This window comes from Otolemur garnettii, unplaced genomic scaffold (genome assembly GCF_000181295.1).
Source record: "Otolemur garnettii isolate 467f Iridium unplaced genomic scaffold, OtoGar3 scaffold00074, whole genome shotgun sequence".
Lineage (NCBI taxonomy): Eukaryota > Metazoa > Chordata > Mammalia > Primates > Galagidae > Otolemur > Otolemur garnettii.
Window position 1 is genome coordinate 2,884,827 of NW_003852469.1, and position 14,081 is coordinate 2,898,907.

The following is a 14,081-nucleotide window of genomic DNA, read 5'->3' on the forward strand; positions in this document are numbered from 1 at the left end:
AAATCCAGTGTTAGAAATCTGGTATCAGAATCTCACACACAGACAGAGTAGATGTATGTGGATGTGCACAAACACAGAATAAAATATATGTGCCAGGTCACTATATACTAAAAATTCTTAGGAGAAAAAGAACCCTATCCTTCTAGGTCCATGATGAAGGCTGATTCTCCCCAAGCCATTAAAGCAGTCACCACCTTTTGAATGTTTAGCACAATGCTTGTGCTTTTCTTACGGAAGTACCCAGTCTCTTCTGTAGTATTTTTGTGTGCTTTCCTTAGGGCCCTTCCCCTGCTCTTCATCTCTCATGGGACTCTAAGCCTGCCTCCTGAGCAGGAAAAATTCTGTGACTTAATCTCCTTCTCTCTCTTGGAGTTGATACCGGATTTTTTTTTTTTTTTTGAGACAGAGCCTCAAGCTGGTCCCCCTGGGTAGAGTGCCGTGGAATTATAGCTCACAGCAACCTCCAACTCCTGGGCTCAAGCGAGTCTCCTGCCTCTGCCTCCCAAGTAGCTGGGACTGCAGGCACCTGCCACAATGCCCAGCTATTTTTTGGTTGCAGCCGTCATTGTTGTTTGGCAGGCCCAGGCTGGGGATTCGAACCCGCCACCTTAGGTGTACGTGGCTGGCGCCTTAGCCGGTTGAGCTATAGGCGCTGAGCCTGATACCAGATTTTTAACACTGGATTTACCAGGCTTTTGGTCTCAACGATTGACGAATGAAATCGACAGACTATAGGTCAAACAGTGGCTCAAAGAACCAAACCTCCTTACAGGGCAGGATACGAGTTTATGAAAAGAACTCTTACAAAGGGCCAAGCCTCTTTGTAGAGCAGGATCAGCAGCAGAGGTGTTACAGCTACAGCTCAAGCGTTACAACTCCTACAAAGAGCCAAGCCTCTTTGTAGGGCAGGATCAACACTAGAAGTGCCGCAGCTCTCGCTTCTTCCACTGGACGGTCTGCGATGGTCTGCTGAAGTCTTCTCCTTCTTCTCTATCTTCCTGGAAGGTCTGCAACGATCTGTCCCCAGACGCTCTGCTCAGGGCCTTATATAGGTGTAATAGCTTAGGTGTGATTGGTCCATAAAATGGACCAATCAGGAGCAGGATTGAAAATGGACCAATCAGGGATGGGCACCAGTTTTCCCTTGATTGACAGGTCCTCTAACACCGCTCTACTGGAGCCTCTGGGAGAAGAAAGCTCCCTCGCTTGCCCCAACCTGCCGGTTTCTTTGCCGGCTGCTGCCACCAAGACAGAAGTGGCAGGTCCCCCAGGCCCTGCTCCGCTGAGCTGGCTGGGGTGCCACTTTTCCGGTATCAGAGTGACAGCTATATCCATTAGCTGGGCATTCAGTGCACACCTGCCACATAGGAGGTGCTCTCTATATGATTATTGAATAACCGAATGTTGAACTGAATGTAGTAATTAGAAGAATTAACCAAATTTTTAAATATCTATTTTTCTCCTCAGCCAAACACGATTGTTATCATAAACTAATAGCATCATTTGTAGTTACCGCCTTTCAAGGCCACGTAAATCTGTTCTAAAATCTACACAATTACCATCACACACTCTGAGCACAGATTTAAACGCTTGAAGAGCTTCAGCCTTCAAATCAAGCACAGGTATAGTCTTTCAACCAAAATGTGTTCCTCTAAAAGTTTGATAGTCTCTTCCTAATAGGTTCCAACAGCCTTGGAAGAGCCCCTACTTGGCGGCTGTTGAAGCGGGTAGGAGCGGAGGGGCGGGAAGGCAGCGGAACCGCGCACCCGGCGCGCCGTGTCCTTCGCCGCGCTCCGTAGCTCGGGCTGGCGGGGGCGTGGCGACGCGCGGCCGTTTGAAAGCCGGGAGGCTTCAAATCGCAACGGCCGCCTCCGCGCGCGGACGCCCGGGCAGCTGCGGGGTCCTCCTGGGGGCCGCCGGGGACCGCGTATCAAGAGGCCTCGTTCTTTTCCCAACCCGTGCGACTCTGGTAAGCGGGGCTTTTCTGCGGGCCTGGGAGGGACCTTCGTGGCTGGCCGGGCGCTGGGCTTTGGGCCCCGCGAGAAGGAGAATGTGAACAACCCGCCCTAGTTAGCCCCTGTCGGGGGACGAACTGCCGGTCCTCCGCCCCAGGAGCCCACGGAGGCTGTGGGGTGTGAAGACCCTTTGACATCCGACTTTCTGCTTCTGTTTTCTCTTTTCTCACCATCTTAACCCCCCCCGCCTCATTCTTTTATTTTCTGGTTTTTTGGCTTCCCGTCTACCCCTTAGCTTTGCCAGTAGTATCCAGATACTTGGGGAGCCCCGGGGCGTCTTAGCGTCCACGAGTTAAGGACATTTGATCCATATGGATTCCCACCTGGAGCCCTGCCAGCTTTTTCATTAATGCTGCTTCTTAAACAGTATTTGATGGTTAAAACTTTATTAGGCGTTCCACTGATATGTCGTTTTGCCCAGAGTCGCCTTGCTGTCATTTCTAATGAATCTTTATCTAACGTATTCAGTTTTATGCTGTTATTTTTGCAAGAACCTTGTGATTCAACCCTACTTGCAAGAGCTTTTTGTATTTCACTTTGCTGGTCCCTCCTCAGGTTGCTCTTTGTTATTTCTCGTTTTGGGGTGTCCTGGGACTACTGCGTGTCTTTCTTTTTGAGACAGAGCCTCAAACTGTCGCCCTGGGCAGAGTGCTGTCACATTACAGCTCACAGCAACCTCCACCTCCTGGGCTTAAGCGATTCTCTTGCCTCAGCCTCCCAAGTAGCTCGGGACTACAGGCACCCACCACAATGCCTGGCTATTCTTTGGTTGTAGTTGTCATTTTTGTTTGGCAGGCCTGGGCTGGATTCGAACCTACCAGCTCTGGTGTATGTGGCTGGCACCCTAGCCGCTTGAGCTATGGGCGCCAACCCGCGCTACTGCTTTTCTGTCTACGCTTGTTTGTACTTACTCCCCAGATGATCTTAACCTAGTTTCTTGGCTTTAACGCCATCTGCGTGCTGAAATCTCACAATTTTACATCTTTACCTTGGATTCCAGACCCATACCCAGCTGCCTATTTAGCATTTCCACTTAGACATCTAATGAGGCACCCAGAATTGGGCTCCTGGTCTCAGTGACACACCTAGTTTGCCAGTTTTTATGACTGAATGACAGTCTCCTGTGGATATACCACATTTTGTTTATCCATTCATCATCCGAGGAAGGGGTTGGGGTCACCAGAAGAGGGAGACTTGGTGCCAGGAATGGAGAGGCTTGACACAGAGTCTGTGCAGAGTACTTAGGAACTCTGGGAAGAGCCCTCCTGAGTAAACCTCAGTCGCTATTATCACAAAGCTGGAAAGATGAGTTAAAAGTTACTTACCCACATTAAAAAAAGGGTGTCTCCAATTTGTTTTGCAAAATCTCATTGACCAAAACCTCTGCCTGTAGTGTCTAGAGAACTTTGGAATCTAGAGAAACTTTACTATAATCATTAGGCCTGGTATTGCCCCACATGTTCCCTGGGAGGCCAGTTTTCTGATCTGCTCTCACACGACTCACATGCCTTTCTTGGGATTCTCCAGGCCTCTCAAGCAGAAAGCGAGTCTTATGCTAAAGATCAGGGCTCAGTTTCCTCTACACTCTGATGAATAGTTAGTTCTCTTTCTAGTTTTGGGCCATTATGAATAATGCAGCTGGCAGTTTCTTTAAACTGGGTGTGGACTGATTATCTCCAAAACCTGTTAGGAACTGGCCTGCACAGCAGGTGAGCAGGGGCAAGTGAGCAAAGCTTCATCTGTATGCCACTTCCTTTGCTGGCATCACCATCTGAGCTCCACCTTCTGTCAGATCAGCTGAGGCATTAGTCTCATAGAAGCGAGAACCCTAACTGGTCTTGCAGGAGATCAAGATTGCACACTCCTTATGGGAATCTAATCTCCCCCCAAGGAAAAATTGTTCCTAGTGCCAAAAAGGTAGGGGATTGCTGCTTTAAAGGATATAAGAGAGCTATTTGTGGGAAGTATGAGAGGAAGATAAACTATTTTACTTTTAAACAAGTGCATGTATTACTTTATAATTAAAACAAAAGCATCCAATCACTAATAGTTTGACCATGGATAAGAAATTGTACTTCTAGGTTTCAGTTTTCCCATTGTAAATAAAATTGGACTAAATATTTGTCAAGGTCTTTTTCAGTTCCCAAATCTTATGTTTATATGATAAATTGAGGGATAATGTTATAGGAAATTTTTCAGGAATAGAGTTGTATTCTTTATAATTGCAGTGTTAACTTTCAGTTCATTTTCTTTTTAGGACCTAGAGTGGTTACTATAATGGAAGGAATCAGTAATTTCAAGACACCAAGTAAATTATCTGAAAAAAATAAATCTGGTAAGATCGCAGGTGTAAGACCTTTCTTATTAATGTTTTTCGTTATTGCTGTTAGAAATGTCTTAGGGCCTACCTGGCTGGCTCACGCCTATAATCCTAGCACTCTGGGAAGCTGAGGCTGGTAGATTGCTCAGGAGTAGGAGACCAGTATGAACAAGAGGGAGTCCTCATTTCTAAAAATAGCTGGGTGTTGTGGGAGGCGCCTATAGTCCTAGCTACTCTGGAGGCTGAGGCAAGAGGATCACTTGAGTCCCAGAATGTGAGGTTGCGGTGAGCTATGACTCTAGAGCACCCTAGGGTGACAACGTGAAACTCTGAAGAAAAAAGAAAAAAGTTTTAGGCTTGGCGCCTGTAGTACAGTGGTTACAGCATCAGCCACATATACCCAGGCTGGGTTCGAACCCAGTCCGGGCCAGCTAAACAATGACAACTGCAACAAAAAAATAGCCGGGCGTTGTGGTGAGTGTCTGTAGTCCCAGCTACTTGGGAGGCTGAGGCGAGAAAATCACTTAAGCCCAAGAGTTGGAGGTTGCTGTGAGCTGTGACACTATGGCACTCTACTGAGGGTGACATAATGAGACTCTTATCAAAAAAAAAAAGTATTAATATTGTAGTTTGATCCTTTAATTGTTATTTATCATGCACAAACAGTTTTAGCATAAATCCCCTTTATTATGTTAGTCTTGACAAATAAGACATTTTATAGACCAGGGTTTGGTCATATCTGGGCTAAATGTGGAAGTTCTCCCTGCTGAAGGATCAACCTAGCTTGCTTGAATCATTAAGGAACCCCTTTACCTTTCTCCCTCTGATACATAGTACGTACATTGTTCCTGTGAGGGGAAGGTATTTTCCATGGCAATTCAATGGGCAAAGGAAAATCTTTTCAACAAATCATCAGGTATCCACGCGCAAAAATGAACCTTGACCCTTAACTTACATCATATACACAAATCACTAAAATTATTAAATTTCTAGAAAACAACATGAGAAAATGTTTTCGGTTTCTGGTATATAAATTTTTACCTATTAACCTTATATCCTGTAGCCATGCTAAATTCACCTATTCTCTTACCTTTTTTATGGATTGCTTAGGATAATATATATGGTTGGTCATGTTGTAGATGAATAAAGATAGTTTTACTTTTATACCTAATCTGTATGATTTTGTTTCTTTTTCCTTCCTTATTGCACTGGCTCCAGTATATTTTTGAGTAAAAGGTGTAATTGTAATATGTTAGAGGTTTTTCGCAGATGCCCTTTATTGGGTTGAGGAATTTCCCTCCTTTCCTGGTTATTATCATGAATAGCTATTGAACTTTGTCAAGTGCTTTTTCTGATCTATTAATTTTTCTTTTTTAATCTTTTCATGTGGTAAATTTTGTTAATTATTAAATGTTAAGGCAGACTTTCATTGCTGGAGTAAAGCCAGTTTGGATGTGATGTATTCTACATATTGATTTGATTTGCTCATATTTCTATATTCTTAAGGGATATTGGACTATAGTTGTCTTTTTTTGGGATATCTATCTAGTTTTTGTATCAGGGTATTCTGTAATCATAAAGTAAGATGAGAAGTCTTTCCTTCTCTTTGCTCATACAGAAATACCTTTTTTTTTTTTTAAACATTTGTGTAGAAGTGATAGTATTTTATTCTTTCCCAAATTGTTTGGTAGGACTCACCAGTAAAGCCATGTGGGCTTGGGGTTATCTTAGTAGGAAGATTTTAACTGTCATTTCAGTTAAGCCATACAGGGCTATTCAAGTTCTATTTTTTCTTTGTGAGCTTCGCTAGTGTTTGTCAAGGAATTTGTCTCTTCCAGGTTGCAAAATTTATTGGCGTAGTTATTCATGATACACTTGTAATCGTCTAATGTCTATTTCTGGTAGTGGTATTTTATGTTCTTTTTTTCCTTAATCAGTCTGACTTGAGGTTTATCTATTTTAGTGAATGCCATATTCACTTAAAAAGGTCTTATTTTCTACTGTTATTGGGTGCAGATTCCATAAATGTCAATTAGGTCAAGCTAGCTGACCTGTTTATTGTTTTGTTCAGGTCTTCTGTATCCATCTACTGGTTTTCTATGTTACTTACTCTGTTAATTACTGAGAGAGGTTTTTTCTTTTAAATTTTGAGACACAGTCTCCAGCTGTTGCCCTGGGTAGAGTGCCGTGGCATCATAGCTCCTAGCAACCTCCAACTCTTGGGCTCAAGCGATCCTCTTGCCTCAGTTTTTCTATTTTTGGTAGAGACAGGGTCTCTCTTTTGCGCAGGCTGGTCTCAAACTCGTGAGCTCAAGGAATTTGAACTCTATCCACCAGCCCCCAGCCTCCCAGAGTGCTGAGATTACAGGCATGAGCCACCACACTCGGCCCTGAGAGGGAGTGCTGAAGTCTCCAACTCCAGTTCTGTGCTTCATGTGTTTTGAAGCATTGTTATTACATACATACATATTTAGGATGGTATTTCTTTTGATGAATTTATAGCTTAATTATTACGAAATGCCCATCTTTATCCTGGGTGGTATTCTTTGTTCTGAAGTCCACTTTATATGATAGTAATAAAACTACTCCAGCTTTATCTTGATTAGTGCTTGTTGAACGGTGTTATGTTTTCCTGTCTTTTACTTTTGCCCCATTTGTATCTTTAAAGTGAGTTTATTATAAACGTGGTTATGTTTTGTTTTGTTCATTTTGATAATTTCTGCCTCTAATTGGACTGTTTTGGACTAGCCACATGTGACTGTTTAAATTTGGATTCAAATTAATTAAAATTAAATTACAAATTGAGTTCATCAGTTGTACTAGCTACATTTCAAGTGCTCAGTCACAAAATATGGTGTGGCTAATGACTATTGGACAACACAGATACAGAACATTTCTATTAACGACAGAAAGTTTATTGGACAGCAGGTTTATGTAGACCATTTACGTTTAATGTAATTATTAATAGTTTGACTTAAATCTGCTATTTGGCTATTGTCCCACAGTTCACTGGTGACTTTTTTTTTTTCCTAATCATTTTCTCTCTCTGCTTCACTTCTGGTAGTTTTTGTTTTGGTGTCATAAGATTTAGTTACCCTTCTGCTCTAAGATGATACTATTTTTATCTATTGTATTTTTTTATTCCTGAGGTTTCATCTTTTTCTTTGTTTGATATGTTCAGATTTTCCTTTACATTGAGCATATTTTTAAGATCTGTTATCTTAAGTTTCTTCTCTGCTAATTCTGCCATCCCTGTCATTTTATGGTATGTTTCTCTTTATGTATTTCTTGATTTGTTTTTCTCCTGGTATGGTTCATATTTTCTTCTTTCATGCCTGCTGATTTTTGACTGGATGGTGAATATGTTACATTGTTGAGTGGTGAATTTTGTTACTCCTTTAAAAATCATTTCATTTAGATATGTTAAATAATCTCCACATTAGCCTGTTACTTTTGAGACTTGCTTATAAGCTTTCCCTTGGGCTAAAATTTATCTGTACTACCAAATTGTGATCCATTACAGGAGTTGACTTTATGTGTTGCCATGCCCAGGCTTATGGTAACATGGACTATTCCTAGACTGGTGTGATCTCCTGTAATTGCTTTCCTTTCCTTAGCCTGTTGCTTTCCTTGGTGTTTTCTCAGCTTTGGGAAGTCAGAGTCTACTGATTATATGTGCAGATAAATAACCAAACACTCAAAGGAATCTTTGGGGAGCATGGGCGCTTTCATGTTCCATCGGGCATTTACTGTCTCTTTGGAGCTTTCTTCTCTTTAGTTTTCTGCACTACAAATTCTAGCCACCCAGTCTTCCTTGACCTCTGATCTCTGTCTTCTCAATTTGGGCTGTACACTTCTAGTTCATGGCAAGATGGCAATTCCAGGAGCAATTAGTTGTTCATGAGCAGAAGCAGAACTCTTCTATCTCGTTTTTTTTGTGACTGAATAATAATGCTCTGTATATATACTGTAATTATACTGCTAATGATGATCACTTAGGGTTTTTTTGTTTGCAGCCACAAAAGCAAATCCCACTGTTCAAATGAATATGCCTGCATGCATGTACGTGTGTCATCTCTTTGGGTACCTGCTGTAGCACAAGGGTCAGGAAACTTTTTGTAAAGGGCCAGACAGTACTTAGCTTAGGCTTTGTGGATCACATAAGGAGTCTGTTGCATATTCTTCTTTATTTTTTAACAGCACTTTAAAAATGTAAAAACAACTTTTAGCTTGTGGGCTGTACAAAAACAAGCCATTTACCAACCTCTGCTTCAGTGTTACTGTGGTTAGAGCTCCAAAAGTAGACTTGCTTAGAGAATATCTATTTAAAATTAGGACAGATACTGTCAAATTACTCTCCAAAAAGACTATGCCAGTTCATACTCCTTGCAGTAGGGGACTGGGTGTTGTGGCTCATACTCTCATGCCTGTAATTCTAGCACTCTGGGAGGCCAAGGCAGGTGGGTTGCCTGAGCTCGCAGGTTCGAGACCAGCCTGAGTAAGAGCAAGACCCCATCTCTAAAAATAGCCAGGTACCTGTAGTCTCAGCTACTTGGGAGGCTAAGGCAAGAGAATTACTTTAGCCTAAGAGCTTGAAGATGCTGTAAGCTATGATATCGCAGTACTGTACCCAGGATGACAAAGTGAGACTCTGTCCCTGCCCCCCACCCCCCCAAAAAGGAATGTTAGGATGCTTTTGTATAGATCTTTGCCAATACTAATTTTTTTATTTCTCTTTGTGACACTTAGTATTATGTTCAACTCCATGTATAAACATCCCCGCCTCTCCATTTATGCAGAAGCTTGGCTTTGGTACTGGGGTAAATGTTTACCTGATGAAAAGGTGAGTATAAGATTTCAGATTACTCTTTTTATGTGGAACTGTAGTTCTGCTATACTTAGAGACTAAGGAATATGAAAATTGAAATACTTAGATCTGGGGTATGTTCCTGATTTACCTGAATGCTATATTCCAGCCCCTAGAACCTTTTATAACTTTGCCAGAGCTCTGCCTGAGCTCCTTTATCTTTGCTTTGTCCTGAAGGTGAAGGAGTTTAACTTTATAATTTTTTCTTGGCTTCTGTAAAGGGAAGTGGCAGAGGAAAGGGTTCCTTTGTGGTATTAACACAAGATTCTTGGAAGAAAACCTCAAAGGGGAAGTTAATGTGGTGGGATGTTAATGACTGATACTTCTTCTATCTAGAGAGTTGCCTTCCCAAGCTAATTTCTTCTATAAGGAACCCGCCACCTTAGGTGTATGTGGCAGGTGCCGCGCCAGTTCGTAGGTTCTTAACTGGCTAAAGACTCAGTTTTAACCTCTCTGAAAGCCAGGCTCCTGTCTTCAGAAGCTGAAGGTGGGTTTATTTATTTATTTATTTTTTGAGACAAGAGTGTCACTTTGTCACCCTCAGTAGACTGCTATGGCATCATAGCTCACAGCAACCTCCAGCTCTTAGGCTTAGGTGATTCTCTTGCCTCAGCCTCTGGGGTAGCTGGGACTACAGGCACCTGCCACAGTAGCCTGGCTACTTTTTGTTGCAGTTTGGCCTTGACCGTTTGAACCTGTCACCCTTGGTATATAGGGCCATCATGCTACTCACTGAGCCACAGGCACTGCCCAGTTGAAGGTGGGGTTTTAAAAATGGGGGTGGACTGCCTACTGTGCAGAATTGGGGAGGGTATCTAGAAATGTGCTGCCACTCAGATAACCAGCAGGAAGTTCCTTGGACTGTGAAGTCGGTTACTTCCATCTGCTTTCCAGCTTCTGAAGTTTTATTGCTTTGTCTTCTCTGATGTTATTTCCATCTTGTTAGTGGGTATATGTCTTAACATATCCAGTTGCTCTTATTTTAGTGGAATTAGAGAGGATGAAAATTATATGTACATTTAAGCTGTAATTTTAATCCAGAAGTCTTTATTTTTTAATGTTAAATCAAGTTCGCATCCCTAGATTAAATCTAACATAAATTTTGATTATTTTAAAATAAACTAGTGGGTTCAGTTTGCTAAGTATTTGTTTGGAATTTTTCTATAAGTGATTGGCTTGATTCTGCTTTCCCTGATTTTATTCTTTTTATTAACTATACTGGACTCATAGTCCTTTTTTTCTATTCCTTGGAGAATAGAAAACTCACCGGAATAAACTCACCTGTAAAATCAAATTATGCCTTGTATTTCTTATGGGAATGATCATTAAACTGTTGATTCAATTTTTTCTTTAATCACTTTTCTTAGATTTTTCTAAGAACTTGTTCATTTAATCTTTTAAAGAATTAGCGTAAAGGTTTTAGGGTTTACTTGTTTCTCTGCTTTATGTGTAATATGTCCCCATTTTTATTTGTAATATTGTATCTCCTGAGTTTTTTTTGTGTATTTTCATCAGTAATTTGCTTGTTTTTTATTCATCATTTTAATGAACTTTTGGCTTGGCCAAGTATTAGTATTTTATTCAGATTTCATAAATGTTCTTGTCATTCTGTAAATTAGGATTTGTTTGGAAAAGGCAAAGATGGCTTGTTCATTGAATCTAAATATTCAAGAGCTATTAGAAAACCCTTGAAACTAGAAAAACATGTTTTTTCACAATAAAATGATATGGAAGAGGTTATCCCCAATGCCATTTATCTAAACTGAAGGTTTAAGATTAAATTTATGGATGATAGATACATATAAAATAAGAAATCCTGTGCTCTTTTCACTATAGGCTTTTCAATTAAATAAACAAAAAAGGTACTATAATCAGATATGTGCCCGTGAAGGAGTACAAAGCTAAGTAGAACTTTGGTTCAGTCATTTTTTGTTCTGTGGTTAAACCATTTGTCTTGAACGTTGAGGCTCTTTAACTTGATTGTGTCCTTATGCTACATATACTTTGTCTTTTGTGATTTGCTGTGCTCAAATAGAGGCTGCCTTGTCAGGTATACCCTTTCCTTTGTTTTACCTATTTTTTTATTTAGGCCCTAAAATATTTATACTTTAACTGTTCTTAAAATGGCTGAATCTTCCCAGAAAAATAGTTTTCATTTTCCTCATTTGTATATTCATTATTATCTCCTTAAGTGCATGTCTTTTGAGCATGTAGTGAAAGGTAGAAGGTGAATTGGTCAGTGCAGAGGTACAGTATTTGTTGGTAAAGAACTATATGCTGCTCTTTAGATGGTAATATATGGGCCAGACGTTTTTGAACATCTGTTCTTTAAATTTCCTAGAGATTAGTGTTTATTACTTTAGCATCCTATAACTCATCTCTGCCTATATAGTTAAGTGTTTGTTAAAGAGTTGGTAGTCTAACAACTCTTAGAGAAATTGGAGAAATTCGAAAATAGAGAACTGGCAGTTTTCAAGTTTAACATTTATTAACATTCCATCCTTACCCTTTCAGTTCTCTTTTCATCCCTTCCCTTCTAGTGTATAGACAGCAGACTTCTCTCAGTATATCAGATACTTGTCTCCCAATTGAAGTGGAAATATATTCTAAAATATTTTAAATATTACTCAAAAAAATAAATTACTGTCAAGTCCTTTTCAAAATTTGCAAGTTCTTTTTAGTCATTTCTATTGTTAATTATTTTTAGATCTCCAAAGGGTTTGTCTCATTCTCCTTGGGCAGTGAAAAAGATTAATCCTGTATGTAATGATCATTATCGAAGTGTGTACCAAAAGAGATTAATCGATGAAGCTAAGATTTTGAAAAGCCTTCACCATCCAAACATTATAGGTAAGTTTAAATTTAGCAGTATCTGGTCTAATATTATTCTTTTTATCTAGTAACAGTTTATATACTCTCTTAATTGGTTTCAGTGACAAAAATGAAGAGGATGGGGCTAGAGGTTGTCATGAATCACATTAATGTGATCAGTCTGAAATAAAAATTCAGATGCTATCTTTAGAGACTTAGTATATATTTAAACTTCATGGAATAGATATAGTCCTTATTTCTATATAATGCTGGTACTATTGAGATTTCAGGAATATAAAAGTAATCCTTAACTTCCTAGTTTTCATTTTGTATTTTTAATATCAATAATGAATAGGACTGGTGAAACTATTATATTTAAGGAAGTATAGAATAATAAAGAATTTTTTTTTTTTTTTTTAGATAGAGTCTCAAGCTGTCGCCCTGGGTAGAATGCTGTGGCATCATAGCTCACAGCAACCTCAAACTTTTGGGCTTAAGTGATTATCTCACCTCAGCCTTCCAAATAGCTGGGACTACAGGAGCCTATCATAATGCCTGGCTACTTTTTTGTTGTTGTTGCAGTTGTCATTGTTGTTTTAGCTGGCCCATGCCAGGTTCAAACCCACCAGCCTTGGTGTATGTGGCTGGCACCCTACACACTGAGCTGCGGGCGCCACCCATAGTAAAGAATTTTAATTTGTGGTATTATTGGCAAATACTTAAGACATTTTAAATTAGACCTAATTAGTTTTGTTGACAATATGTTTCTTGGTATATTTGTCATTGTTAGTCCAGATTCATGTTTTCAGTCATGTCACTGTAAAAGAGTTAAATACTATTGTTTTTCCCTGTACTAGTAAAGGAATTTTTTTTTAAGGCTATCGTGCTTTTACTGAAGCTAATGATGGAAGTCTATGTCTTGCTATGGAATATGGAGGTGAAAAGTCTTTAAATGACTTAATAGAAGAACGAAATAAAGACAGTGGAGATCCTTTTCCAGCAGCCATAATTTTAAAAGTTGCTTTGAACATGGCAAGAGGGTTAAAGGTAACTATGCCTTTTTATTTTAAATAACTTTTGTGAAATATGAAGACACTAAACACTTGCTATACCTTAAGTTAAAGTCAATATGGTCTTTCATGTATTTGTTTTGATCAGCGAAGTATTGTTTGGGAACCTCACATAAGCCTAAAATAATCTACATCAGGTAGTTTTGCTGTAGAAGTCATGTGTTGATTTAGTTAAAAGGTTTGACAAATCTAACACAAATGTAGTAATTATTCCTGGGGATATAGCCTAACCTCCTGTTGATACAAGCAAAGCTCTTAAAGATTACTTTAGGGAATAAGTTTTAGACATCATGAGTGTTATTGTAGGTCTAATGAAAAAAGCTCAAATTATTGTGCCTTTGGATAGACACAAAGTAAGAAATTTTTAGAAATTCTGTATACTAAATAATTTAAGCAGAAGTAATGATTGCTCCAGGAGACTACTGGATGACTCAAAAGCAGATCAGGTAGTGGTACTGATATCAAAGTCAGATATTAAGAGTTCACATAAGGCTGGTTGTAGTGGCTTATACCTGTCATCCCAGCACTTTTGGAGGCCAAGGGAAGATTGATTGAGGCCAGAGGTTAGAGACCAGCCTGGGAAAATGGGCCTTGTCTCCACCAAAAAAGAAAAAACTTAAATTAAGAAACAGATTGGGAAAAAAAGCGGTTTCTAAATATATGTTATATATTTTAGTACATTTATAGGAAAATATTTTAAGTGGATAGTATAAACAAAATAATTTGAATTATTTGTGTCTGCATCATTTTCAAGCTCAGCTCATAGAAGAGATAATCAAATGCTGAATGAACAGATAACCATTGTGCAGGACATCTTGTATGTGGGTGAATATCATTGTTAATTCCAAGAAGGGGTTAATATATAAAACAAAATAGCATGTGGGTCGCTGTGAAAGTTTTGAGACAGATTGTGTTATGGCCCATTATTTTCACTCCCAAGAAACCAGACTGACAGTATCCTTTCTGATTCACCTGTGCAGTTTTCTTTTTTTTTTTTT

General features: G+C 39.6%; 1 protein-coding gene across 1 annotated transcript in view; it reads left to right on the forward strand.

Annotated features, from left to right (window-relative positions):
* The first annotated feature begins 1,928 nt into the window (after nucleotides 1–1,928).
* The window catches only part of PBK (PDZ binding kinase), a 16,058-nt gene continuing 3,905 nt past the window's right edge, over nucleotides 1,929–14,081 (forward strand). Inside the window, exons 1-5 of the mRNA XM_023515565.1 lie at nucleotides 1,929–1,969; nucleotides 4,273–4,350; nucleotides 9,085–9,178; nucleotides 11,910–12,052; nucleotides 12,891–13,060. Of these exons, the coding sequence (XP_023371333.1) occupies nucleotides 4,293–4,350; nucleotides 9,085–9,178; nucleotides 11,910–12,052; nucleotides 12,891–13,060 (465 nt within the window). The 5' untranslated portion in view covers nucleotides 1,929–1,969; nucleotides 4,273–4,292. The remainder of the gene's footprint in view (nucleotides 1,970–4,272; nucleotides 4,351–9,084; nucleotides 9,179–11,909; nucleotides 12,053–12,890; nucleotides 13,061–14,081) is intronic.